This window comes from Zootoca vivipara, chromosome 14 (genome assembly GCF_963506605.1).
Source record: "Zootoca vivipara chromosome 14, rZooViv1.1, whole genome shotgun sequence".
NCBI classification, from domain to species: Eukaryota; Metazoa; Chordata; class Lepidosauria; order Squamata; family Lacertidae; genus Zootoca; species Zootoca vivipara.
In genome coordinates, this window is record NC_083289.1 from 11395998 (window position 1) to 11420335 (window position 24338).

Consider the following 24338-nt stretch of genomic DNA (forward strand, 5'->3'; position numbering starts at 1 on the left):
GACCAAAGTTTTGGAGTTTTTTGGGTGTGTGTGTGCAAAAGTTGCTTTGCTTTTTTGGGGAGGATGCCCCGAAACAGCTGCGCTTTTTTGGGGGGGGGGAGAGAACAGAAATAAATGACGAATAATACCTTCACTAGATCTAACACGCAGCACCGACATAGTCTGCCAAAGCGCCAAAAAACCCAGCACAGAACGGGTTAAAAAATGAACGCTGTTATACCCAATCACCGTCTGCCAAAGCGCCAGAAAAAACAGCAAAGAAAGGGTTAAAAACCAATCTCTGGCTACCAGCAACAAAAAACAAACAAAAAAAGGATGGGGGGATTTAGGGTTTTAACAGCTGAGACAACGGGTTCAGCAGAGACAAATGGGGGGGGGGACAACAACAACAGTGCAAATGGGCCATCACTGGATTATGGTATCCTGAAGGTCACATGAAACAAAAATAGCTGAGCATGTTTCATAGCTGAATCTATTCATGGTCAGCTACTTATGCTGGTTACTTATGCATAGTCAGCTGAGTTCCTGTGATTTCCTGATTTGGTTCTTTTATGCTTATTACTTCAGTTCGTGCCACAAGTCCTTTCACCTTAAGTCTTGCATCTCTCCTATAAAGTTGCAGACATTGTGACTTCCCTGCTGGAATAAACTATACTTTCATTTGCAGTCGCAGTGCCTGCTCTGGTTTCGCCAGAAGCGGTTTAGTCATGCAGGCGGCTCCCTCGGCCAGTAAAGCGAGATGAGCGTCGCAACCCCAGAGTCTTTCACGACTGGACTTAACTGTCAGGGGTCCTTTACCTTTTTAAAGGCACAAGCTGTTTATATTGTAACTGGATTTGAGGTGTTTAATTAGCATTTATGAGTAAAGACATTTAAAATGGAATCGGGACACATTATGTGTGTTGGAATATGTGTCTCCTGAGACAGACAGGTGCCAACCAACCAAGTAGTAGACCTACTTCTGAGTATCAGTAATTGCATGTGTAAAAGTTAATTAAGTTATGCACAATTCTGAAGTTGTGTATTAGGACAGCAATCCCAGGCAAATCGATGGAAAAGGCTGATTTCCTTGTGAAGTGGCCGCCTGGGGGTGGGATAAGCCATTAGGAGTTCAAAGGGGCTAGGTGTGAAGACTAAACTTTCAAGTAATTTCCTTGAGGTAATGAGTCATTTCGCACATCATAGGAGTGATCTTCCTCTGGGTACAAAAGACCAGAGCTTCGCTCAGGGGTCTGATATGGAGGCCTGGATGGCAAAAGACTGTAAACAGGGGGTGGGGTGAAGGGAAAGTGAAGTTGTGACTGTAAGGATGGGTTAATAGGATTATAACTGGACTGCTGACTATGGAACTTGCTGGATTGGTGGGGTGGAGCCGGTACTCGGGGGGTGTAAGGTTAGTTTGGGAATAGTTATAGGTTTAAAAAGTGAATTGATTCTGGAAAAAGGTGAAAATATGGAGGCCTATAGAGGGGGTAAAAATTAGGCACGGGAAGAAAAAATGGGAGTTTGATTTTTCAATGATTGGACATTAGGCGAAAATGATAATAGTTAGTTTAAAAGTGGTATAAGATATAAAGGTGTATGTTATAAAATATGAACTATGAAACTGTTGAAGATGATAAATAAGGGAGGAAAACCGGGGAAAATCATAGGAGTGATCTTCCTCTGGGTACAAAAGACCAGAGCTTCGGTTAGGGGGGAATCTTTTAGAGTTGGTGCTGCTGTGATGTAACCAGGAAGCTTTGAGGTTAGGGTAAGCTGAATGGGCCCTGCAGAGCCAGAGATAGCTTGCAGAGAAAGGGATGCTGCAGAGGCAAAGCAGCATATGATGCTCTTACTATAAAATAGGCTGGTGTGTTTTGGGATGCTGCTGCTATGAAGCCCTCCAAAACTAGACTCAGGCTATTTATGTATATAAATAAACCATATATGTAATAAAGAGACTAACCTCCATCGTGCATAATTTTCTGTATTCTCATGCAACTGCTTGCGAAGATTGAGCTGGTGTGGGTAAATATATGAAATATAAATTAAGCAAACACAGTGTCTTAATGTTTAGGAACATGTTGAAGACTTTGAGATGTTGTCCTTCTGGCTTTCAAATACATGCCATTTTCTTAACTGTCTGAAACAGTACAGTGGAGAAGAGGTAAGAATAATTTAATGCTCCCTATAAAATAGTTGAACATCGCAATACAGTTCATGATAAAAAAAATAATAATGGTCAAGTATCACCCATTGGAACCAAATTTCACCAGAAGACCTAGAAACCACATCCTTGTAGCCTTGTGAATCCATACCTGAAAGGTTTGGGCCTAGCCTGAGATAGCTCTTGTGTCCTGCACATTGTGAACATGACCTTTCTCTTGTCAAGATCCACCATGGGTTGGGCAACAGGTCTTGGAATTAAGAGTTATTCTTTGCAAAACAAAGCTGCTGTCTTCCATTAAAATTGTTGCTAGCATTAGGTAAAAATATTTGCATGTATACTTATTAACAGAGTGCATTAATAGCCTTTTGCTCTTCTGAATATATGTTTGTTTTTGTACTACTCTAGTTAATATGCAGAAGTATAAAACCTGTATTATACTTATGGCCTTAACTAGCACATGTTTATACATCTGATTTCCAGGAATTTATGAAGCACAATACTCCACAACAAAATAAGAACAATCTGAAACACTTTGACCTCTTGGAATACAGACAGGTTCTTAGTGATCTAGCCATTCGTATTTATCATCAATTTATCATAGTAATGGAGAACAATATTCAGCCAATGATAGGTAAGAAATAAATGCTGATAGCAGCACACATTCTAAGCTATTTCTAAACCTTGTGCATGGCTAAAAAGATATAGGAATGAATTATTAGTATTTTCTTGTTTCTTTATGCATGTCTGAAAAGCCTATTTACATGCATTCGTGGCTGAAATCTTATGTACATTTCCCTGGGAGTAAGCACCACTGAACACAGTGAGACTTCTGAATAGAGGTGCATAGGATCCATCAAGGCTAAAAACTAGCTGATTCCTCCAATCCTATCAATCAGTTGAAACACTGTGATATTGAATTTTCAGGCACTCTCTAGCTGTGCTGTCGGGGAAAACATCCAGCAATCAAATGATGCAAAACCTGCAACTTTTTAAAAAGAAAAACCTGTGGTTGTATGATCGCAACCTCTGCCAGCAGGCATGGAAAAGACCTCCTGCTATTTGCATAGCTAGCTCCTTCTCCCAAACCTAGGGGAGTTTTCCTTCTCTCCACCAGCGTCCCTCCATTCCAAGCATACTAGGGCCCCAAACCGCCATTCAAACTCTCAAACAGTAGTTTTCAGTGCATGATGCAGGAATGAGGTCAGACACTGCCTCTGTGAATCACTGCCCACCCCCAAAAGAGAGTGCTAAAGTCAATACCATGAACTCTATTGTCAGGATTCAAGAAACCATCATATATTTTTTTCTGCTTTAATTGCTTAAATACAAATAAAAGTGTGGTGCAAAGGGTCAGTGCATCCGACTGTTATAACCAGAAGGTTGGTAGTGTGAGCCCACCCAGGGATGGCTATGGGCAGGATTCCTGCATTGCCGGTGGTTGGACTAGATGACCCTCGTGGTCCCAACTCTACAATTCTATGAATATATATTACACAGATGAGTAAGAAAATGGACTTTGAATACACACACACACACACACACATATCAATATCAATATATAGCAAACTAGATGCCATATAGATGAGGAAGAAAGGTTGTTTTCTGCTGCTCCAAAGAAGCGGGCACGGAGCAATGGATTCAAACTACAAGAAAGAAGATTCCACCTGAACATTAGGAAGAACTTCCTGACAGTAAGAGATGTTCGGCAGTGGAATTTGCTGCCAAGGAGTGTGGTGGAGTCTCCTTCTTTGGAGGTCTTTAAGCAGAGGCTTGACAGCCATCTGTCAGCAATGCTTTGATGGTGTTTCCTGCTTGGCAGGGGGTTGGACTGGATGGCCCTTCTCTGGAGCAGCAGAAAATCACCTTTCTCCCTCCTCTATATGGCGTTTAGATTGCTATATATTGATATTAATATGTGTGTGTGTGTGTGTGTGTGTGTGCGTGTGTGTGTAATATATACACCAGTCCAAAGATTGCATTATCAGTTTGTATGAATGCAGGTGCAGTTCTGTGAATAATGCAGTTTGAGAAGAGACATTCTGAATCTGCTTCAAGGACTGCCTTGCTGGATTTCTTAGCATTTGTATTTTTGTAATAACCTCAGTGTTCAGTGAATAATGGAAATCTTAAAATGTAGCCCATCCAAATGCCCTTCTTTATTGCATTACTGCAATAATAAGTAAGCTGATATTTAAAACCTTTAAACAGCAGGACTGCTTTCCAGAGCCAAATAGCAGTGATAAAGGAACTTCATTTATTTTTATTTTTTATTTTTTGCTCGCTTGCTGTGTTATCTTTTCCAGTGCCGGGAATGCTGGAGTATGAAAGCCTCCAGGGGATTTCTGGCTTAAAACCGACTGGATTCCGCAAGCGCTCCTCCAGCATAGACGACACAGATGCCTACACCATGACCTCCATCCTGCAACAGCTCAGCTATTTTTATACCACAATGTGTCAGAATGGCTTGGACTCAGAGCTTCTGAAGCAGGCCGTGAAGCAGCTTTTCTTTCTGATTGGGGCAGTTACCCTTAACAGTCTATTCCTTCGCAAGGATATGTGCTCTTGTCGAAAGGGGATGCAGATAAGGTTAATAATAAGAATAAAAAGATTAAGAATAACAATAAGAATAGAACATGTCAGTTAAGAAGAGAAAAATATCCAAGGTAATGTTATAGAAACCAAAATACAATTAAAAATCAAATGGCATAAAGCATATCTGCAGATCGGAAAAAGCAGCAGAAACCTACAGGATAAACAAAATTTAGGCTGCAATCCTATAGCCACTAACTCTGGGAGTGAATGCCTTGAACTGAATGGGGCTTACTCTTGCATAGATACACAGAGCATTGCACTTTTAAAATAATAGCATTTCAGTACAGATTTAGAAGAGTCAGGGCACTCAAAAAAATAATTGTACGGTGGCTAAAAGTCAGCCGCGAGACCACAGTATGTATTATATTGTCCATCACTGATTCCCCCCCCCCTTTTTGGGAATATTATTGCATTAAAAGACTTACATCTTGATAAAGTCTTGCACAGTGTATAGGGGAAGTGTTCCTATGCTGACATAGGAGCATGATCATAAAGAAACATTTTGAAAAGAACTTTCCAAATTTTAAGAAACGGGTGGGGGGGAAGCAATCTAAAATGGGGAAAATCATGTTGTTTTATAAATGGAATATTTTTACATTCCCGCATTTGCATGGCATACAAAGTATGCCAGACATTTTACTCTGCCATAGCACATTGCTCTGGGGCAGCAACTTGTGTTACTTGTTGACAGGGGGTTGTTGCGGCTACTCTCGAGTAAAGACGCTCCAGTCCGCACTGTCTTTAAGAGTTTTATTGAGCATACTATTTACAGTGCAGAGATAGCAGAAAACATGACCACCTAGTCACTTTCAGAACTCGGCAATGGCTTTCGTCTGCTTCAGGGCCAGCATAAAAGCCTGGGCACCCCAAAACGCCGCCCCCTAGCCCTACGTGTGGGCGTGTGCCTCAATTCAGGCACCGGAAGGAGAGGTCTCCCCTCTTGCTGGCTGGGGCTCCAGCGTCTCGCTGAGCCCCTCATCCGCTGTCCCTTGACGCGTCTCTGAGCCCTTCCTGCCTGCTCTGTTCCCCAGAGCGTAGCCAAGGCTTGGACATTCCTCATTCCTGACTCCATTCCTCATTCCTGACTCGCTGCTGGTGCTATCGCTGGGCGAAGTGCTGGTCAGGATGGCGGGGGGGGGGGAGGCTCCCTGTAGGGAGTCCTCCTGACACTTGTGTTACCAGCTTCTGAACAAAAGGAAGTTTAAACAAAATTATCTTTTCCTTCCCTAGGTGTAATATCAGCTATCTCGAAGAGTGGCTTAAGCAGAAGAATCTGCACAGCAGCTCTGCCAAGGAGACGTTGGAACCTCTTTCCCAAGCAGCTTGGCTCCTTCAGGTTAAGAAGACCACAGATGAGGATGCCAAGGAGATTTTTGAACGCTGCACATCCCTCACTGCTGTGCAGGTACCTAAACCTAGGGTCTTCCTCCCTTGCTTGGTAGATTCGTAAAGTATCAGTTTATGAAACTTCCCTGGCCATACAGTTTTATTTGAAACCCGGCAAGCATTGTGCAAGAGAGCACAGCACTTCGCTTCAGTTGGGCATGCATGCACAGTTGTGGTGAGATGCTTTTAAAGTGCAAGTCATTTCATTAAAATTGCTTTTTTACCAGTTCCTTTTCTCTGTCTTTCCTCCACCTTTTTTCTGGATTTTCTTTTTTTGTAATTGAAATTTTCCTATGCAGTCGTTGCCTGCATTTTCTGTGTCCCCATATTATTCCTTGGATTATAACAGGGTTTCTTTCTTTTTGCTCACTTGCCAATTCGCTATGTCAGCCCCTTCTGACACCTCCCTTTCCCCTTGATGTTTTTCCATTGTGCTGCCCTGGGTGGGTGGGGGTAACCTCAGTACATATTTCAGTTATGACAGTAGAATCATTACAATTTTTACTTGTATAGGAAGTATTCATGAATTTGTTTAAATCATCCCTACAGATAGTAAAAATCCTCAACTCCTACACACCCATAGATGATTTTGAGAAAAGGGTGACTCCATCATTCGTTCGTAAAGTGCAGGTATGATTATTAAATCACAATCTCATTCAGAAGACATGTGCTTTCTTTTTTTTTAAAGAAACCCTGTACATGTTGGCAGCATTAGCTCTTGTTACTTTAATCTTTTCCCTCTTTATTCTAATTCCAGGCTATGCTGAACAACAGAGAGAATTCTCCGCTGTTGATGCTAGATACGAAATATCTCTTTCAAGTGACATTTCCTTTCACCCCTTCGCCGCATGCTCTGGAAACGATACAGATCCCCAGCAGTTTCAAGCTTGGCTTTCTCACTAGAATATAACATATACAGTGGTACCTCGGAAGTCGATCGGAATCCATCCTGGACCTGCATTGACTCCCAGTACATTTTCGAGCACAATTCATAGTGTTGGTGCTGACCTTTAAAGCCCTAAACGGCCTCGGTCCAGTATACCTGAAGGAGCGTCTCCACCCCCATCGTTCCACCCGGACACTGAGGTCCAGCGCCGAGAACCTTCTGCCAGTTCCCTCGCTGCGAGAAGCTAAGTTACAGGGAACCAGGCAGAGGGCCTTCTCGGTAGTGGCACCCACCCTGTGGAACACCCTCCCACCAGATGTCAAAAAGAAAACTAACTACCAGACTTTCAGAGGGCATCTGAAGGCAGCCCTGTTTAGGGAAGCTTTTAATCTTTAAGAAATTAGTGTATTCTAATATTTCTGTTGGAAGCCGCCCAGAGTGGCTGGGGAAACCCAGCCAGATGGGCGGGGTATAAATATTATTATTATTATTATTATTATTATTATTATTATTATTATTATTACAAAACGTTTGGAAACCAAGGCGCAGCTTCCGATTGGAATCAGAAGCCGCGGAAGTCACGTCGAACATTCAGGTTCCAAAGAACGTTCACAAACCGGAACACTCACTTCCTGGTTTGCTGCGTTCAGGAGCCAAAACGGTCGACTCGCAAGGCGTTTGGGATCCAAGGTACGACTGTAAACTAAAAAAGAATCAATCTCTTGAACGATAAATGAACATAACTCATCTATGCGCTTCCTCAATCACTGTGAAGTAGTGTTTCTTAGAAGATAAATTTTTGAAAAACATTTGGAAATTGGGGTGTAAGAAATGGATTGCTGCATGTTCTATGGCCCATCCAAATGTCTTTAATATTATTCCCTTTTGTAGATTGGACCTCGTAGCTTACAGGTGCACAGCACCGGGTTCCAGTCATGTTGAAGGGACTGGGGCCATGTACTACTAAATAACTTTCTATAATGAAGGACTAACAAGACAATTCTTTGTAATATTTTACTGTGATACAGTATTTGTAACACTGTAAATTTACATGCCTGTATATGTATGTTTTATGGGAGCATTCATCTTGGTTATTTAATACAGTAAGTATGCATATAAATGATAAGACGAAATAGATGACGGTTATACCATGATTTTTATTGTGTCAGATTATTGTCACATATCTGGGTTCACACTCAAACTACTCAGGTAAGGGAGGAACGCTTGCTAAGATGCATTCATTTGTTGCAAAAACAAATCCAAAACAGGCATCATATTCCCAGATGAATGTCACCGGCGTTTCCATACTAATCATTTTCTCTACTACTGACACAGTTCACTAACACATTTATTCTGAAGAATCCAGATGTCATTTCTACCAAGCTGTTGCATTCTTACTTTTCCACTGTCAAGGTTGTCATCGTTGTCATTATATATAAAAAAAATATTTTTTATTATTTAAGTGCTACTGGTATGTTGTGGAGATTTTTGGAGCTTCTAGCATATACTCCTTTCAGATGTGAGCTCTAGCAACACAATAGTCTCAAGAATGGTGCTTCATCTCACATTGGTCCTTACCTGACCATCCCTTTGACTCACCTCTTCTAAGATCTGTTCCTTCTGCAGTGGAAGTCCTGGAGATAAAACTGCAGTGAGATCTGCTAGAGTTTCTAGATATTATTTAGAAGATGTACAAGCCCATTTAAAATGCATTATATAGCAGCTTGTTTACAGCCTGTCACCCCTAGATCACAGCCTGTCACCCCCAGATCACATGGAGTTCTTTTCCTCCTTCTCGTTTCTAACTGACTCCAAGGACCTCCCCCGGTTAGGATCTCCTACTCATGAGTAGGGCCTTGGTAAAGACACATGCCTGACTGGCATGTTCTCTCCCTTCTGGTCAATGGTTCTGGAGCTTCAAAAGCTTTTGCCAGCTCGAACATCTCAGTGACTAATGCCACGAAGCATTAGCACACTTAGGGATCCGCAGAATTTGCGCAGTTGCATAACAGACCTCAGCAACTCAGCATTTTGGCTAATCTACATTTATTTACATATAATATACTCGGAGCACTGCAACATGGCTCCCTCTCTCTCTAGCATCAGACAGCAAAGAGAAAGAACAAAGGACAATAGTCCCACTTCAGGACAAACATCCTGTCTTCGTCACTTCCCACTGTGGAATGCCACTGTGGAATGAAAACATACACCATCATGTGATAAACAACAATCCCATGACAGCAGACACGGGGAATGAATCTCCAACACCCTCAGCCCACTGTCATTCAAAGTTGAAACTAAACCTGCTCACTAGGTAAAGGTAAAGGGACCCCTGACAATTAAGTCCAGTCACAAATGACTCTGGGGTTGCGGCGCTCATCTCGCTTTGCAGGCCAAGGGAGCCGGCGTTTGTCCGCTTCTGCACAGACAGTTTTTTTCAGGTCATGTGGCCAGCATGACTAAGCTTCTGGCGAAACCAGAGCAGCACACGGAAATGCCATTTACCTTCCTGCTGGAGCACAACCTATTTATCTACTTGCACTTCATACTTTCGAACTGCTAGGTTAGCAGGAGCTGCGACCGAACAACGGGAGCTCACCCTGTTGCGGGGACTCGAACCGCCAACCTTCCGATCAGCAAGCCCAAGCGGCACAGTGGTTTAACCCACAGCACCACTAGCATCCCCCAAAGAATAATCCCCTCTTCCCCTTGCCTGGCAACCTTGCCCTCTGATGGTTTCCTTGATGGTCCATCACCGGCCTTTGTCCTCTGCCAGTGGCCCATCCAGCTGGCTCTGAGCTGGCTTGACTTGTTAGCATAACAAAATCCAAGGGGTTTCCATGTTTGGCGAAGTTGAATCAAACTTTGATTAATTCTAACTTTTACCAAATCTAGGAATTTTGGGGAGGATCTGGCACCCAGGAATTTAGGGGAATCTGCCCCCCACAAACCCATCACAGTATGTAAGGGGTGAGACGATCTTTCAGCTATCCTGTTCCCAAGCTGTGGTGGATTTATACCCCCAAACCAGCACCTTAATCTTAGGCTGCTAGCTAATTGGCAGCCAATGTTGGTAGAAGAGAGAGGCTGTCCTGTTCCTGCTTTATGATGAGCTGGGGATCGTAGAGCCAGAAAGTGCTCCAGGTCCTCTCTGCTGTAAGATTCAAAGCATTGGGGGTTTGCTGAGAGTTCCTCTTCTTCTTTGGCGATCACTCGTAGCCAAATAAGATTGTCTTCCATGAACACGGTTTTAACAGTGAGTCCATAAGGGACTGTGGAGGCCAATTTTGGATCCACAGTGGGGACATAGGTCTCCGGGTGGGAGTTGATCACGGTGAGGGTTTACCAAGCGTGCCTTCCTCTTGGCACGTTTCTCCCTTTCGTCCTGAGTTTGAGCGTCTTCAAAACCCATGACATACTTGGTAAAGGCTGTTCTCTAATTGGAGCACTCTCAGCCCAGTGTTTCCCAGTTGCCGGTGTTTATACTACATTTTTTAAATATTTGCCTTGAGAGAGTCTTTAAACCTCTTTTGTTGACCAGCATTACACTTTCCATTTTAAGTTCAGAATAGAGTAGTTGCTTTGGAAGACGATAATCAGGCATCCGCACAACATGACCAGCCCAACAAAGTTGAAGAATCATCACTTTGACACACCTGATTAAAGAAGCATGAGGTTGATTCTTCCAAAGTGCTTCCTGTCTGTTTCATGTACCCAGTGATGTCAGTTGCTTAAGAGAGCCCTCAGTTTACGAGTTTGTTTCTATGTGATTTCAAGAGCTGTGATTGTGCAGCACAATCTTTTTTATTGCTATCAAAAACTTCTACGGAGATACCAATACACCACCCTGTTCATCAGATGACCAACCACAGCAAGTGAAAGTTTATTGAATCACCTACGCTGTTACAAACCAAACTATTACTAGGTTAGCTTTGGTTCTGTACATTGGTTTCTGGGATAGCCTCATCCAGATACTTTAGGGGGGGGGATCCACAGAGTTCTTGAAAATGCAGAATACTCCTCTGACTTACTTAAGAACAATGTTTATACTACTTTACTATCACTAAAGAGCTTTTTAACTTTTGGTGGTCGTCTGAGGATAGATTTCATTGGGGGAACGGATGCTAAAAGACTTTGCTCACAAGTAATGTGCACAATAATTCCCATTTTCTAAGCCCTGGCCTATAAAATAGATAGCATTGTAGAACAGATTAAAAGACACAGGCTAGATAAGTATGACTGCTGGGCTCGTTTTAAGGAATAATTTGCCCCCTGCTTTGAAGCTTTTTGATCGGTTAATGGCTGACAGGAATCTTAATGCAATACAGATGGATTCAAAATGGCTCCCACTTTGATGCAAAGGCCTCGCTCAGGGGCCTTTTTGATTGATATCGGTAAGCATGTTTCATACAGAATAAAGCATGTAAAGCCCTGGAACCATGACTTTAAAAAGGGCACAATTTGACTGATGTGTAAAATTGGTATCCTGGGATTTTCTCTTGCACCCATGAGAGTTTTCCACTGAGAACAATCGTTGGTCTCTGGCACGTAAACCAGTAATGTGGAAGGTGCTACAATCCAAAAGTGCAGGCTTGTGTCTTAATACCCTCTAAGGAGATTACCTCAGCATTAAGCTTGTCCCTCTGTGATTCAACCTGCACAGAAGATTATTCCTTTGAAGTGTCTGGAAGGCAAAAGGTTCTTGCTCTGGAGAAAATAAGGTAAGCAGTATGATGATATTTTGACTTGGAAGTCTCAAACCCCAAGCAATATAGCTAATTTTTATAGCAGATCAAAATACAGCGCTCTTTGGTTTGTTTGTTTGTTTGTTTGTTTGTTTGTTTGTTTTTACCCTGCCCTTTAGGGTGAGCTCTTGCTAGGTGGCTTTTAATAGAAATGTAAAAAGTAAAGCAACTTTGAAATGGTTACAATAACAGTAGATGGACTGAGGAACGACCTCTTGCTTTTCCATAGTATTTGTTTCTTCCATATATTCCGAGGTTCTTTGTGCCTACCCTTCTTTTGCCGTTGTCCCCGGCACACTTCTTTCCTTGTCCCTCAAGGGCTGCATTCATTTAATGTACACCCCCCCCAATAAGATTTATAGGAACTGTAGTTTACTACAGAGAACTACAATTCCCAGCATCCTTAACAAAATATTGTTCCCAGTACTGTTTGTGTGGGGAGGTTTTACAGTCAGCGCTTCACAATCTAGAGTATTGCCGGAGCCTTTACTGATGGAATCCAAGGAAGGAAGGAAGGAAGGAAGGAAGGAAGGAAGGAAGGAAGGAAGGAAGGAAGGAAGGAAGGAAGGAAGGAAGGAAGGAAGGAACAGAAAAAAGGAGGATATATATTACAAAAAAACAAAGAAGTTGGCAATGGTGGAGAAAAAATACCTCAGCTGCACCATCACAATGTCTTCTAATTAACATCCTTCTTCCACATCTCAGCACTGTACATTTAGCACATTTAGCATAGTAGCCCACCAATTTAAACAGCCGCTGCTTCCCCAAAGGAATCCCGGGAGCTGCAGTTTGTTAAGGATGCTGAAAGTCAGATTTTTTAAAATTAATCTTATAAGACTACTTTTTAACCCAGGAAAATCTTCTCAAAAGTCAGGGGTCGTCTTATATGCCAGGTCGAATTTCTTATACGGCAAGTATATCCCAAACTATATTTTAACTGGAAAGGTTGGGGGTCGTCTTATATGCCCAGTCGTCTTATACGCCGGAATATACGGTACTCATTTAAACAATGTTAAATCAATGACTTCCCTTCTTATTCTTCCATGGTTCAGTATGCATACCATAAACCACAGCATATTTTACTATTTTACTATTGAATATTCCATTGTTACATCCATCAAAACTTATTTACACTGTTGAATTTATCTTAATGCTACCAGCACTTTTAAATGTACACAATTTTCACCCATATATTCAATAAACATTTCCCAATCTTCTTTAAACGTATGTTCTCCTTGTTCTGTTATTCTATATGTTAAATCTGCAAGCTGCGCATATTCCATCAGTTTAAGTTGCCATTCTTCTTTTGTTTTCCATTTGTGGGCTAACAAAACACAGGGCGCAATAGCGGCATACATAAATAACCTTTTTTGACACCTGGGAATTTCCGTTTGATTTATTCCCCCCCCCCCAAAAAAAATAAGCACCTTGGGGTCAGGTGGACCAAAAGGAGGGACATTCCAGGATCCAGTCAGAAGGCAAGATGTCCCACCTAAATCAGGGTGGTTGAGCAGTATGCAAGGGTGCTGGGAATTGTAGTTCTGTGAGGAGTAAACCGAAGTTCCCAGGAGTCTTTGGGGTGGGGGAAGCCCTGTGCTTTAAATGTGTGTTGTGTACAAATGTGGGCTTCGTGCCTCATTCTCAAGCACCGACCTGTTTCACCCCCCCCCGCGCTTGTCCCTTTCAGTTCCAACTCCCAGCAAAGATGTGTGACCAGACCTTTTTGGCCAATGTGTTTGGCCCATGCGACAATTGTTCCAAAGACAGAGCCCTCCGGGAGATATACCGCAAATCAGAAAAACTCAGCTATTGCTCGCTATGTGTGGAAATGGTATGTGGTTGTTTCTGTTTCACTGGGTTTTTTAAATGGTCTTCAACAAACCTATGCTGCGTAATGGTTTGCAGGGGAAATGTGTGGGTGCGGGGAGAAAGTGGTACAACATTGGGTTAAAAAAAATAGGAATGGGGAAAAATATATAAGATAAACTGTAAATTTATTGGATAGAGCATATGTTTCCTTGGGACTCAGACACACTGGAATTTTCCAAGTAGACATATGCAGTTATGAATTTATGAATTGCTTCCCGCAACGGAATGCCCCAAAGTGCTTTACAAAAATAAAATGCAATGACAATGAGTAAACAAACACACATAAACCTAATAAAAACAAATCAGAGTATCGCTTCAAGAGGGATATTGCAGAGTTGGAAAAGTTTCAGGAAACAGCAATCAAAACGATTAAGGGGATGGCATGGAGCTACTCTATGAGGAAAGGTTGCAACATTTGGGATTTTTTTAGTTTAGAGAAAAGGCAAGTAAGAAGTGACATTATAGACATTTATAAAATTATGCATGGCATTGAGAAAGTAGATAGAGAAAAGCCTGCCCCCCCCCCTTGAGCTTGAGCTCATGGACATTCAGTGAAGCTGAATGTTAGAAGATTCAGGGCAGATAAAAGAAATTACTGCTTCATGTGGTAGCAGGTAAACAATGGAACTCACTCCCACTGGAAGCAGCGGTGGCCACCAAGTTGATTTGCTTGACAAAGAGATTTAGAGATTAATGCCTATTCATGGTTGCTAGCCATGATGTCTATGCTCTTGTCTCAGGTAGAAATGATTCTGAATATCAGCTTCTGGGTGCCACAGGAGAGGAAAAGGGCTTTGCTCAGGTCTTACTTGCTGGTTTCCCACGGACATCAGGACAACCAATGGGAGAACAGGATGCTGGACTAAATGGGCCATTGGCCTCATCCAGCAGAGCTCTTCTTATGTTCTTAAGACTCCACACAAGGCAGCCTCCTGTGTATTGCCCTCTCCATTCAGGAATCATAGATCTGTAGAGTTGGATGGGACCCTGAGGGTCATCTAGTCCAACCCCCTGCAATGCAGGAATATACAGGTGGCCCATATGGAGATTCAAACCCGAGACTTTGATGTTATCAGCACCAAGCTCTAACAGAGATGATTTTATTTTTTTGTGAAGAGGTGAGACTGGGGATGCATTCTCCTTGCCTGCCTCAGCATTTGCCCTCCTTCTCTAGACTAGCTCAGTCGGTTGGAGCATGGCGTCAATAATGCCAAGGTTGCAGGTTCGATCCCCACATGGGAGAGCTGAATATTCCTGCAATGCAGGGGATTGGACTAGATCAGTGGTTCCCGACCTTTTTTTGGCCATGCCCCACCTAAGCATCTCTAAAACCCTGATGCCCCCCCCCCACTTGTGACATATAATTCTTATTATTCAAAAAGTGAACTATTTACATGGAGGAAGCCTAAAAGGTCAATAACTGTTAAGAACTCATTAAAAATCAAATTGGCACCCTGTGGACTAGATGATCCCTTCGAGGTCCTAAGCTACTGAAGGTAATGGGGCCCTTTATATGTCCAGCTGTCCTTTGTCAACAACAAATTGTCACTGTTTTTTGTGTTGAAAATATGCTATATGGTAATTTATGGACCTAATAGGTATCTAAAGCCATTTGCACATAACAAAATATGTATTTTGTCAAAGTAATTATTGAAGTGAAATACAATTAAGAAGTATATTGGGGGGGGGCAAGAGAGCTTGTTTAGCTTATATGTAAATCCGTCACTGGATTCCATGCATAGGAGCCAGCCCCCCCCCCAAGTTAATGGGCAGTGGCATTCAAATGGTGGGCATGTGCTGCACCATATGAGCAATTATGCGAGCTGAGACTTTAGGGGGGGGCAGGTATGTCCCAGCCGGCATTATTGCTCATATGCGCAAACCAACCAAGTTCCCACGCACCCCGGTCCTTTCCCGCTTAATGTGCCGGGAGAAGATGCCTCCATCCGGCCCGGCCCTGCCTAGCCGGAGTGGGACAAGCGTCCGCCTTGCCTCCGGCGCTCCAATCAGCGTCGAGGAGGGCGGGGCCTCCCTCTTCCCTGCTCTCTGGGCGGATCCGGAGCTATTGCTGCTGCTGCTCCTCCCTCCTCCCTCCTTACTGTCTCTTTCCCCCTCTCCTCCTGCAAAGATGGCAACCGAGGGGCTGAAGGAGAACGAGACCCTGGCGTCCCTGAAGAACGAGGCCGAGAGCCTCAAGGGCAAGCTGGAGGAGGAGAGGGCCAAGCTGCACGACGTGGAGCGTGAGTCTGGGCCCGAGAAGGGGGTTGCGGGGGGGGGGGGCGCTTAGCTGCCTGGAGGCTGTCCTCCATCCCAAGCAGAGATGGCAGAAAGCGGTGGGAGGAGAGATGGGGGCAGGCAAGCAGATGCTGCGCATCATATGAGCAATTCTGGGGGTGGAGGTGGCCCAAGGATTCTGGGGGGTGGGTGGGTTGCTGGGCTTGTTTGATGAGAGATCGGGGGTGGGGAGCCGGGGAGCCTGCCTTCCCCTCCCTCCGCATCCATCTCTTCCACCTGCCCCTCCCCGTGTTGTGGTTCTTCCGAGAGTGGCGTGGCTGCAAGAAAATCGCCATTCACATCATCCAGCGGCGTCGCCAGCTAGCTGCTGTGTTTGAATGTGGAAGCCTGAAAAAAAAGTGGGGCGGGGGCAGAGTCGTGGTATTTCAATCTATTTATTTATCGAGGCAGGAGGAATGGAATATCCCTGTCGTCGTTGGATGCATGATCCTCAGAAGCAGATATGTGTTTATTCGTGGGGTGGGGGTGCTTGGTGAGATGTAAACATGCCAGGGAATGCAAGAGGCGGCTGTGGACGCAAGAATGAGCCTAATGCTCGATTCCCGTAATAATGGTTGCCAGATCCAGGCCGAGGGAGACCATTTAAGGCGACCCAATGAAAAACAGGGGCAGGGGCAAGCCGCAGGGCACCTGTCTTTTATTTAACAGTTGCATTAAAAAAAAAGAAGGAAGAAAATCCACTCAATTTTTCCTCTGTTGTCTTAAATTCCTGCCTGATCAAATCCATCTGCTGCTGTCTGCAAACATTGCAAACAGGATGGTAGGGTGACGTCCTGACAAGGAGAGGATTCCCCGAGCCTTGCTTGTTTCTAGAGCTCTTTAGAGCAGCCCTTCGCCAACCCATTAGCTGTGATGCCTGGGGGCCGATGGGTGCTACAGGCCAAAACATCTAGAGGGCGACGGGTTGGCAAAGGCTGCTTTACAGGGCTAGAAGATGGAGGGGGAGTTGCTATTTGGGAAGGCAGAGAAACTTTTAAGTTGGCTGAGAAGAATAACAGCATTCAGAGCTGTGCTTTGGGAACCTGCGGCCCTCCAGATGTTGCTAAATCACAACTCCCACAATCCATGGCTCTATGGGGGCCATGCTGGCTGGAGCTGATGGGAGTTGTAGTCTGGCATCTGTAGGGTCACAGGATCACCATCCCTGCCATCTGTTTTTTAGATTTGCGTGGGGAGGCCAGCACAACACTCACAGGTGTGTTTGCACCTGCAAGAGCCTTCTGAGTCCCTTTCCCCTCATCCCACCTGCTGAAATTTGGTTTGAAAGCAGCTTCTCCCTTACTCAGCGGTAATCCACCTGCCCCCAGATCCTACCAACACCAAAATTCATTCAATAATAAACCTTGTATTGTAGACAATATAATACTTTTTTCAAACCTAATTGCATGTTGTCTTACACGGAACATAACCAAAAGACTCAACAACAAAAAGAGAGAGACATTGCATGTTCCTTTGTATTTCTTGAAAATCAGAAAGAAAGAAAGAAAAAGAGAAAGAAAAAGACCCAATTGCTACTGGTGCTATGTCCCTCTCATGTTGCAATTAGACTTGAAATAGCAATTGGCCTATTGGAGCCAACGAAATACTTTTTTTCAAGTCTGACTGATTGTTATGGGGTGAGGTGGAGTTTGATCTTCCTAGAAATTGCAGCTGGAGGGAAAAGGCTATTTCTCTCCACCCCCCTTGCTTTTCCACTCTTCTGTAAGATTACCTCCTGCTTGCTGCGCATGCCCAATGAGGCTTGCAGGGTGGGGACACCCAAATTACATTTTTAAGTGTCATTTGTGGGAAGGGGGGGGAAGAGGGAGACTGCATGTTTGTTTGCATGGGATCCAGAACAGTTTCCCCCGTTTGCAAATGGCCCCCAAAATTAGGGTAAACATGGTGACCAACTCATTCCTGCTTTCGGACTTTCTGGGGGCATCTGTTCAGCCTCTGTGGAAACAGGACGCTGTTCTTAGGTCCTTGAAGTGTCAACATAAAGATTCAGTCCTATTGAGTCCAATGGGCTATACTCCCAAGTAAGTGTGTATAGGGCTGCAGCATCAAGTATTTTAATACTTTGTTGTTGTTCAGATGAAATGAACGCTTTATTTCCCCCCCTTTTTAATTGTTTTTTTTACAAAGTAATAATCGTACATAAATAAGAATAAAAATGTGCACCCCAGCCCCAAGACCATTCCATTGTAACTATCCAACCTTCCAAAATTTCAACACCTCTTGCGATGGTTTGACCCCTTTCCGTTTTAACAGTACAAATTCTACAAACACCCTCCATATCTCCTCAAAATAATTTCTCCTGCATATTCACCATCTTACCTCAATGGCACATGTTAATTTATCATCAATAGCTATATCCCACACCTTTTTATACCATTCTTCCATTTTATATTCTGCTTGCCCCTTCCACTTCCTAACTATCATAATTCGTGCAGCTCTCAATAAATTTGTGAGCATGAAATGAATGCTTTAAACATACTTTCCTGTTAACCATTATTTCTTTATTTAATCAGTTTAGAGGTTGGTTAATACACCAAAAAATCCCCCCCAAACAAAAAACCCCTCCAAAGTTGTTTACCAAGCAAACAACAACAACTCATTAAAATCAAGGCTAGAATCCAATAAAGCAAAAGTGCTGTCAATAAAAATAATCAAAATGCTAAGGAATGTGTCATGATGCTGGATCCCACAGAGGAAAGGCAGGAAGGCCAGGTCAGGAGATGCAGAACCATGGAGAGCGTCAAGTGAGCAACTCTTAGAGATTATTTCCGCTTACCTTTTGTCCTGATCTTTCCAGGCACAAGTCTGAGTGTGGGTTTTTTTTTTGGGGGGGGGTTATGCCCCAAAGCTTTCCCTGCAAAAAACCTGCTCTTTAGCTCTCAATTGGAACAAACGTCAATTCCGGTTTCCTGCATGTTGCAGTTTGTTCCGATTGAGCTTTAAAGAGCAGGTTTTCGTGGGAAAAGCTCTGGGGCAAGAAGAAAAAGGCTCAGTGTCTGAGCTTTAAAGTGTGGACTTTGCCTGGAAAGGTAAGTGTGGATAAGCCCTTGGGCACCTGCGCTGAGACTCCCTTTTCCAAGCTCTGCCCCCTTGTGGATAACTAGAGCCTTAAAGCTTCACCTTCTGACCTGAAGCATGGACAGTGGTGAGGGATGATGGGAGTTGTAGTCCTATAACATTTAGGAAGCCACAAGCTCCCTACTCCCTACCAGAAAATCAGCTTGCAAGAAAAATAGTTGCCCGGGTTTCTCCTAAACTTCAGAGATTTAGAACATATCTGTACTGGCTAACAATTTGCTTCTGGGCCAGGTTCAAAGTGTGACTTTTAACAACTTGGGACCAGTTTGTCTATCCCCACATGTGCCCACTCAACTGCTTCAAACGACAGAATTGGCACTGCTGCAGGTGCCACATAATACCTGTTCTGCTGTTGCAAGAGCCCCATCATATAATGAAGCAGCACCTATACACTTCAGAATTCCATGCCCATTGAGCTCAAGCAGGTGTACTCTTTTAGGCTCCCGCTAATAACATCCTTCTTCAGGCAAGCCTACCCAGATGCTCATAAAGTTGAGGCAATTTGTTTTAGTATTTAAACTTTTGCTTGTTTTAAGTATGGTAGTTATATATCATCACAATTTTATTGTTTTATCTTTTTGTAAACCGTTTTGATTTTTTTTAACCATCATTTATAAATTTTGTGAAATAAAGGAAAGAGGAAATAACTGTTAGACCCTCAGATCCGAATCCCAGTATTTAAATGGAAGACATTTTTCTTCCTGCAGGCTTTACCAGCTGCAGAGGTGTGCCTTCGCCACCAGTGTCTGTTTTGTATTGTTCTATTTTTTAAAATGGATCATTTCTTGGTGCTTTTAACTGGTCTTTTGCTTTTTTCCCCTTGCACATCACCTTGAGATGATTGTGTAGAAGTTAATAACAAAACAGGTATAGGAGTCACTAGATAGGGGAGTCACTAAATGCTACTTGGGAGTCACTGAATATGGGGTTCTAATAGGTTCTAGGGATTTATTTTGTAGTTAGAAAATGGTTCGACAGTGGTTGTCGGCTGTGGCTTTTGCTATGCGGGGATGTTCTTCTCAGTTTTGCAACTGAAAAGAGGATCTTTCCTTCTTTCAGGGAGATGCAACTGAGTGCTTTCCTTTTAAAGGCTGATGACTGAAAGGCTAATAAATCAATGGGTAACTTTAAAAAGAGGGAGGAATGGGTTTTTTGAGCTGCAGCCAAATAAGTCATACACAAAACATTGCCCATCATTACTGGGTCCAGGAGTCCTGTCCAAAAATAAAATAAAATGACAACCTTGCCAGTGCAGGAAATAACAGTTGGTGCCCAAACAGTATTTGGGACCATTGTGTTCCATCAGTGGAAAGCAGAGGCCTGCCTTGAACTTTAGGCATGCGCACTTTGCTAAAGTTGTAAGCCAGAGGTCTGTGCTGCAACTTCAAATTCTGTAGTAAAAGGGGGAGATGAAGCAGCCACAGTTGTCTCCCACATGGAAGCCCCTCTTCAAGTCTTTTTACCTGCCCTATCACACTCCAGGGGACGCGGGTGGCGCTGTGGGTTAAACCACAGAGCCTAGGGCTTGCCGATCAGAAGGTCGGCAGTTCGAATCCCCGTGACGGGGTGATCTCCCGTTGCTCGGTCCCAACTCCTGCCAACCTAGCAGTTCGAAAGCACGTCAAAGTGCAAGTAGATATATAGGTACCGCTACAGCGGGAAGGTAAACGGCATTTCCATGTGCTGCTCTGGTTCGCCAGAAGCGGCTTTGTCATGCTGGCCACATGACCTGGAAGCTGTACGCCAGCTCCCTCGGCCAATAACGTCAGATGAGCGCTGCAACCCCAGAGTCGGCCATGACTGGACCTAATGGTCAGGGGTCCCTTTACCTTTTACCTATCACACTCCAGATCCAGTGGAGAGCAAGTGGGTCACAGTTGTTTCATTGCCCACCATGCAAATCTCTGGGTTGCAACCCAGCAAGCCCAAAGCCTACAGTGGAAGCAGGCAGGGATCTGGCCTCTTCGCGGCTAATTCCAGACCCTTCCCTGAATCTTCAGCTTTCACACAAAAACAAAACAAAAATGCCCACAGGGAAAAGAAGCTCATGGGGTGACCTCTCTCAGCTCAGCCTACCACACAGGGCTGTTGTGAGAAGGAAATGTGCGGGTGAGAGAGGGAATAAAACTGTATACCACTCAGGGCTTCGTGGAGAAAGGACTAGACAAACCTTTAGATAAATAAAACTGTCTGTTTACTTCTGAAGATATAAGAAAAAATGGGTGAACTATTAATTAGAAATCAGCTTACATCTTCCACTGGGATAATTTAATTTCAGGGGGTCACCTTAGAGTAGAACTTGGTTGAGTACAACCATAGGCCTTTATTTCTCAGTTTTATGAAATTACCTTTTTTAAAACCAAGGTTATTTTATTTGTATGGATGGACGAAACCATCAATTTTAGTTTCTCTCCATTTCTCATTTTCCCAGTCTTCAGATCAGTTGTACACATTACTGTCTGCAATTTGTGGCGTTTATATATTTTTTTAATTCTTATGAAAACTCATCAGCATTTTAGGGTGAATTTCTTTTGGCAGCTACATTTTTGGAAGCCATTCCCCCTAATGCACTTGTGTATACTTTGCATTGCAAAACTAGGAGAAATGTGAATTTCGAAGAGTGCGTTTCACTTCACATATTGGTTTGAGAAATACAAATTGGATAGTTTCTTCTTAAAATGCAAACAAAAATGGATTTCTCCCCATCTCTTATTAGTATGCCATAAAAGCATTTCTGTTTCATGCTCTGCAACAATTCCACACCCCAGAGGCCCCTTGGCCACAACAGGTAACAACACAACAGGCCTGTTGACAACCTTTTACTTAACATGGGACCATCATCTTGGATCTTTGCATCAATTGCCAAAGCACACAGTGACTCTCTGTCTTGAATTCCCTGCAGTTCATCAGGTGGCGGAGCGTGTGGAAGCTTTGGGTCAGTTTGTGATGAAGACAAGGAGGACACTGAAAGGCCATGGCAATAAAGTCCTCTGCATGGACTGGTGCAAAGATAAAAGAAGAATTGTCAGCTCTTCCCAGGTAAAGAGAGATGATGTCATTGTCTTGAGGGCTTGTTACTATACTGAGGAACTATCTAACGGAAAAGAAAATGTTTTACTTAGTCTTTAACATTTGATGAGATTGTGTGTTTGTTTAAAAATGTAGGGCATTGCCTTCTTCCAGATACTTATTCTACAGTGTTGCCTGCACTAACCAGTAATAGCTTGCCATCATCTGAGGCAATGTTTAACTCTTTCAAAGCTTCCACTAGTTTTCATGACATTTAGAGTGCTTTGGACTATATAAATAGTGCCTCAAACCAGCAAGTTAATATTTGATTACCTGGGTCCTTATTTGTTGGACATATAAACATCCCATTCTGTTCTCCATCGACTCTAATTTAACTTCTCTTGGCGTAATCTTCCTACTTATTTCCCTGAAGACAGAGACAGGGGTTTCAGACATTTTGCAGAGGCCAAAAGCTATAATAATGGCAGTTAAAAAGCCTGTTTTGTACCCTAATTTATTTATCAAAATACTTACATACTGTTTTTTGCAAAATCATCATGTTTTCAACAAATGCTGAAATGGCATGAATGCAAATGTTTGCCTCAATTCAGAGGACGTGATGCACTTACTTTTCAAAACACTTCTTTTTTTCTAATTTGAGTTTCAACAATTCTGTTTCATTTCGCTGAGCCTTATAAAAAAACACCTTAAGAAATCGATGATACCCAGATTTCTTTCATGCCAGCTAACAACCCTTCTTGACTAACTGCTCTGAGGCAATTTTGTAAACACAGGCCGCACCTTCTTGCTTGTTCCTGGAACTGTTGGGCTTGTATTTTGAATGTGGTGTCATGGTGTCGCAGCATCACACAGGGTACATGAAGGAAGGTATCGTGAAGACAAAATTCAGAGCAGGGACAAAGTTTCCTGCTCTCTTCCTGAATTGGTTAACACTTTTGCATCTGTTTCCTCAGCTAAAAATAATCAAAAGGGAGAAGTTTTTTTCTCTGAGCAAAGGTTTTCATGAAAGGTCCCCACCCAACGGAAGTGGTGGAGAGATGTGTGATTGATAGCATTTCCAGGCTGAAGTATAGCACCATTTTCCCAGGCTGACTTCAGTTGTGAGTCTAGTTTAGCATAGGGCCTTGGTGGTAGCCAGCCAAGGGCCTGGTTTCGAATAGATTGAGGGGAACCACTGCTGTGTCCTCCAGTTGTTTTGGATTCTTCTGACCATTAACCTTGCTGGCTGGGGCCGATGGGAGTTGGAAGTCCCACAAAATCCGGAGGGCAAAATGTGGGCTACCCATACTTTAGGCCTAGAAGACCTGATGTTGCATTTGAAGGGATTGTTACCACCAGTTTCATCCCTCCTGCGCAAACCTTTCAATTTTAGGCTAGAGAGGAAAATGGAACATGAACAGAGCAGTAAGACTTCAAAATATACCCCCTTGTTTTAGAAACTTATAATCCCTCTTTGCTTTTCATAGGATGGGAAGGTGATTGTTTGGGATGCCTTCACTACCAATAAGGTAAGTTCCTTCTGTTTCTGATTTCCCTGGATGTGTTCGATGAATGTGGCCGGGGGGGGGGCAATAGAAGGTTCTTTGTCCCTTTGTCTTCCATTCCATGTTGAATACCTGTAAATTCTGGTTGGCCTTGGTGGTAGCCAGCCAGTTTGGGGATATATTTTTTTAAATAAGTCGTTTCATTTCAATGTGAAGCTGAGCCAAGTGTCAGACAAACATTTCCATTCTGCTAGGGTCCAAAGGTCTAATGGAACAAGGCCTGTTGCCGATATGTTTCTCTCGTGTTACAAATGTCACTCACTTGTAGTCATTTCCCATCTTTTAAAATCAGTATAAGAGAATCCTGCTTTACTATCATTTAGTGATATAGTAAGGATTTGCAAATTGACCCATAAGATGCAAGAGATGATTTGTGTTTCAGGAACATGCGGTGACGATGCCTTGCACCTGGGTAATGGCATGCGCTTATGCCCCTTCAGGATGTGCCATTGCTTGTGGGTAAGTGGGAGACACTTGATTAAAGCCATTTTTTCATTGCCGCACTGAGCCAAGGGAGGTGTTTCCTTCCCTCCAATATTCTTTAAAGCACCTGAGACGGCGTGGGCTTTTTCAGTAAAGCTTTTGGCCAACTCAATAACTTTGATGCTGACTTAGGTTGTGTATATTTTGATGACAGCTGGATTTGTTTTATTGTGTTTAGTTTGTGTGTTGTTAGCTGCTTTGAAATTCTTTGGAAGATAAGGCAGGAGAAAATAGTTTTCGTAAATAAAGAATAGATTGCCTTAATAAGTAAATAAAAT

The 24338-nt window shown here is 43.2% G+C and overlaps 2 protein-coding genes across 2 annotated transcripts in view; both read left to right on the forward strand.

The window, feature by feature from the left end:
• The window catches only part of MYO5C (myosin VC), a 48181-nt gene extending 39743 nt beyond the window's left edge, over positions 1-8438 (forward strand). The window contains exons 36-41 of the mRNA XM_035131388.2: positions 2060-2149; positions 2633-2783; positions 4456-4738; positions 5975-6149; positions 6680-6760; positions 6888-8438. Coding sequence (XP_034987279.2) covers positions 2060-2149; positions 2633-2783; positions 4456-4738; positions 5975-6149; positions 6680-6760; positions 6888-7040 — 933 coding nt within the window. The 3' untranslated portion in view covers positions 7041-8438. The remainder of the gene's footprint in view (positions 1-2059; positions 2150-2632; positions 2784-4455; positions 4739-5974; positions 6150-6679; positions 6761-6887) is intronic.
• A 7237-nt stretch (positions 8439-15675) lies between these two features.
• GNB5 (G protein subunit beta 5) overlaps positions 15676-24338 on the forward strand; it is a 32488-nt gene continuing 23825 nt past the window's right edge. Inside the window, exons 1-4 of the mRNA XM_035131989.2 lie at positions 15676-15870; positions 21906-22042; positions 23500-23541; positions 23960-24036. Coding sequence (XP_034987880.1) covers positions 15759-15870; positions 21906-22042; positions 23500-23541; positions 23960-24036 — 368 coding nt within the window. The 5' untranslated portion in view covers positions 15676-15758. The remainder of the gene's footprint in view (positions 15871-21905; positions 22043-23499; positions 23542-23959; positions 24037-24338) is intronic.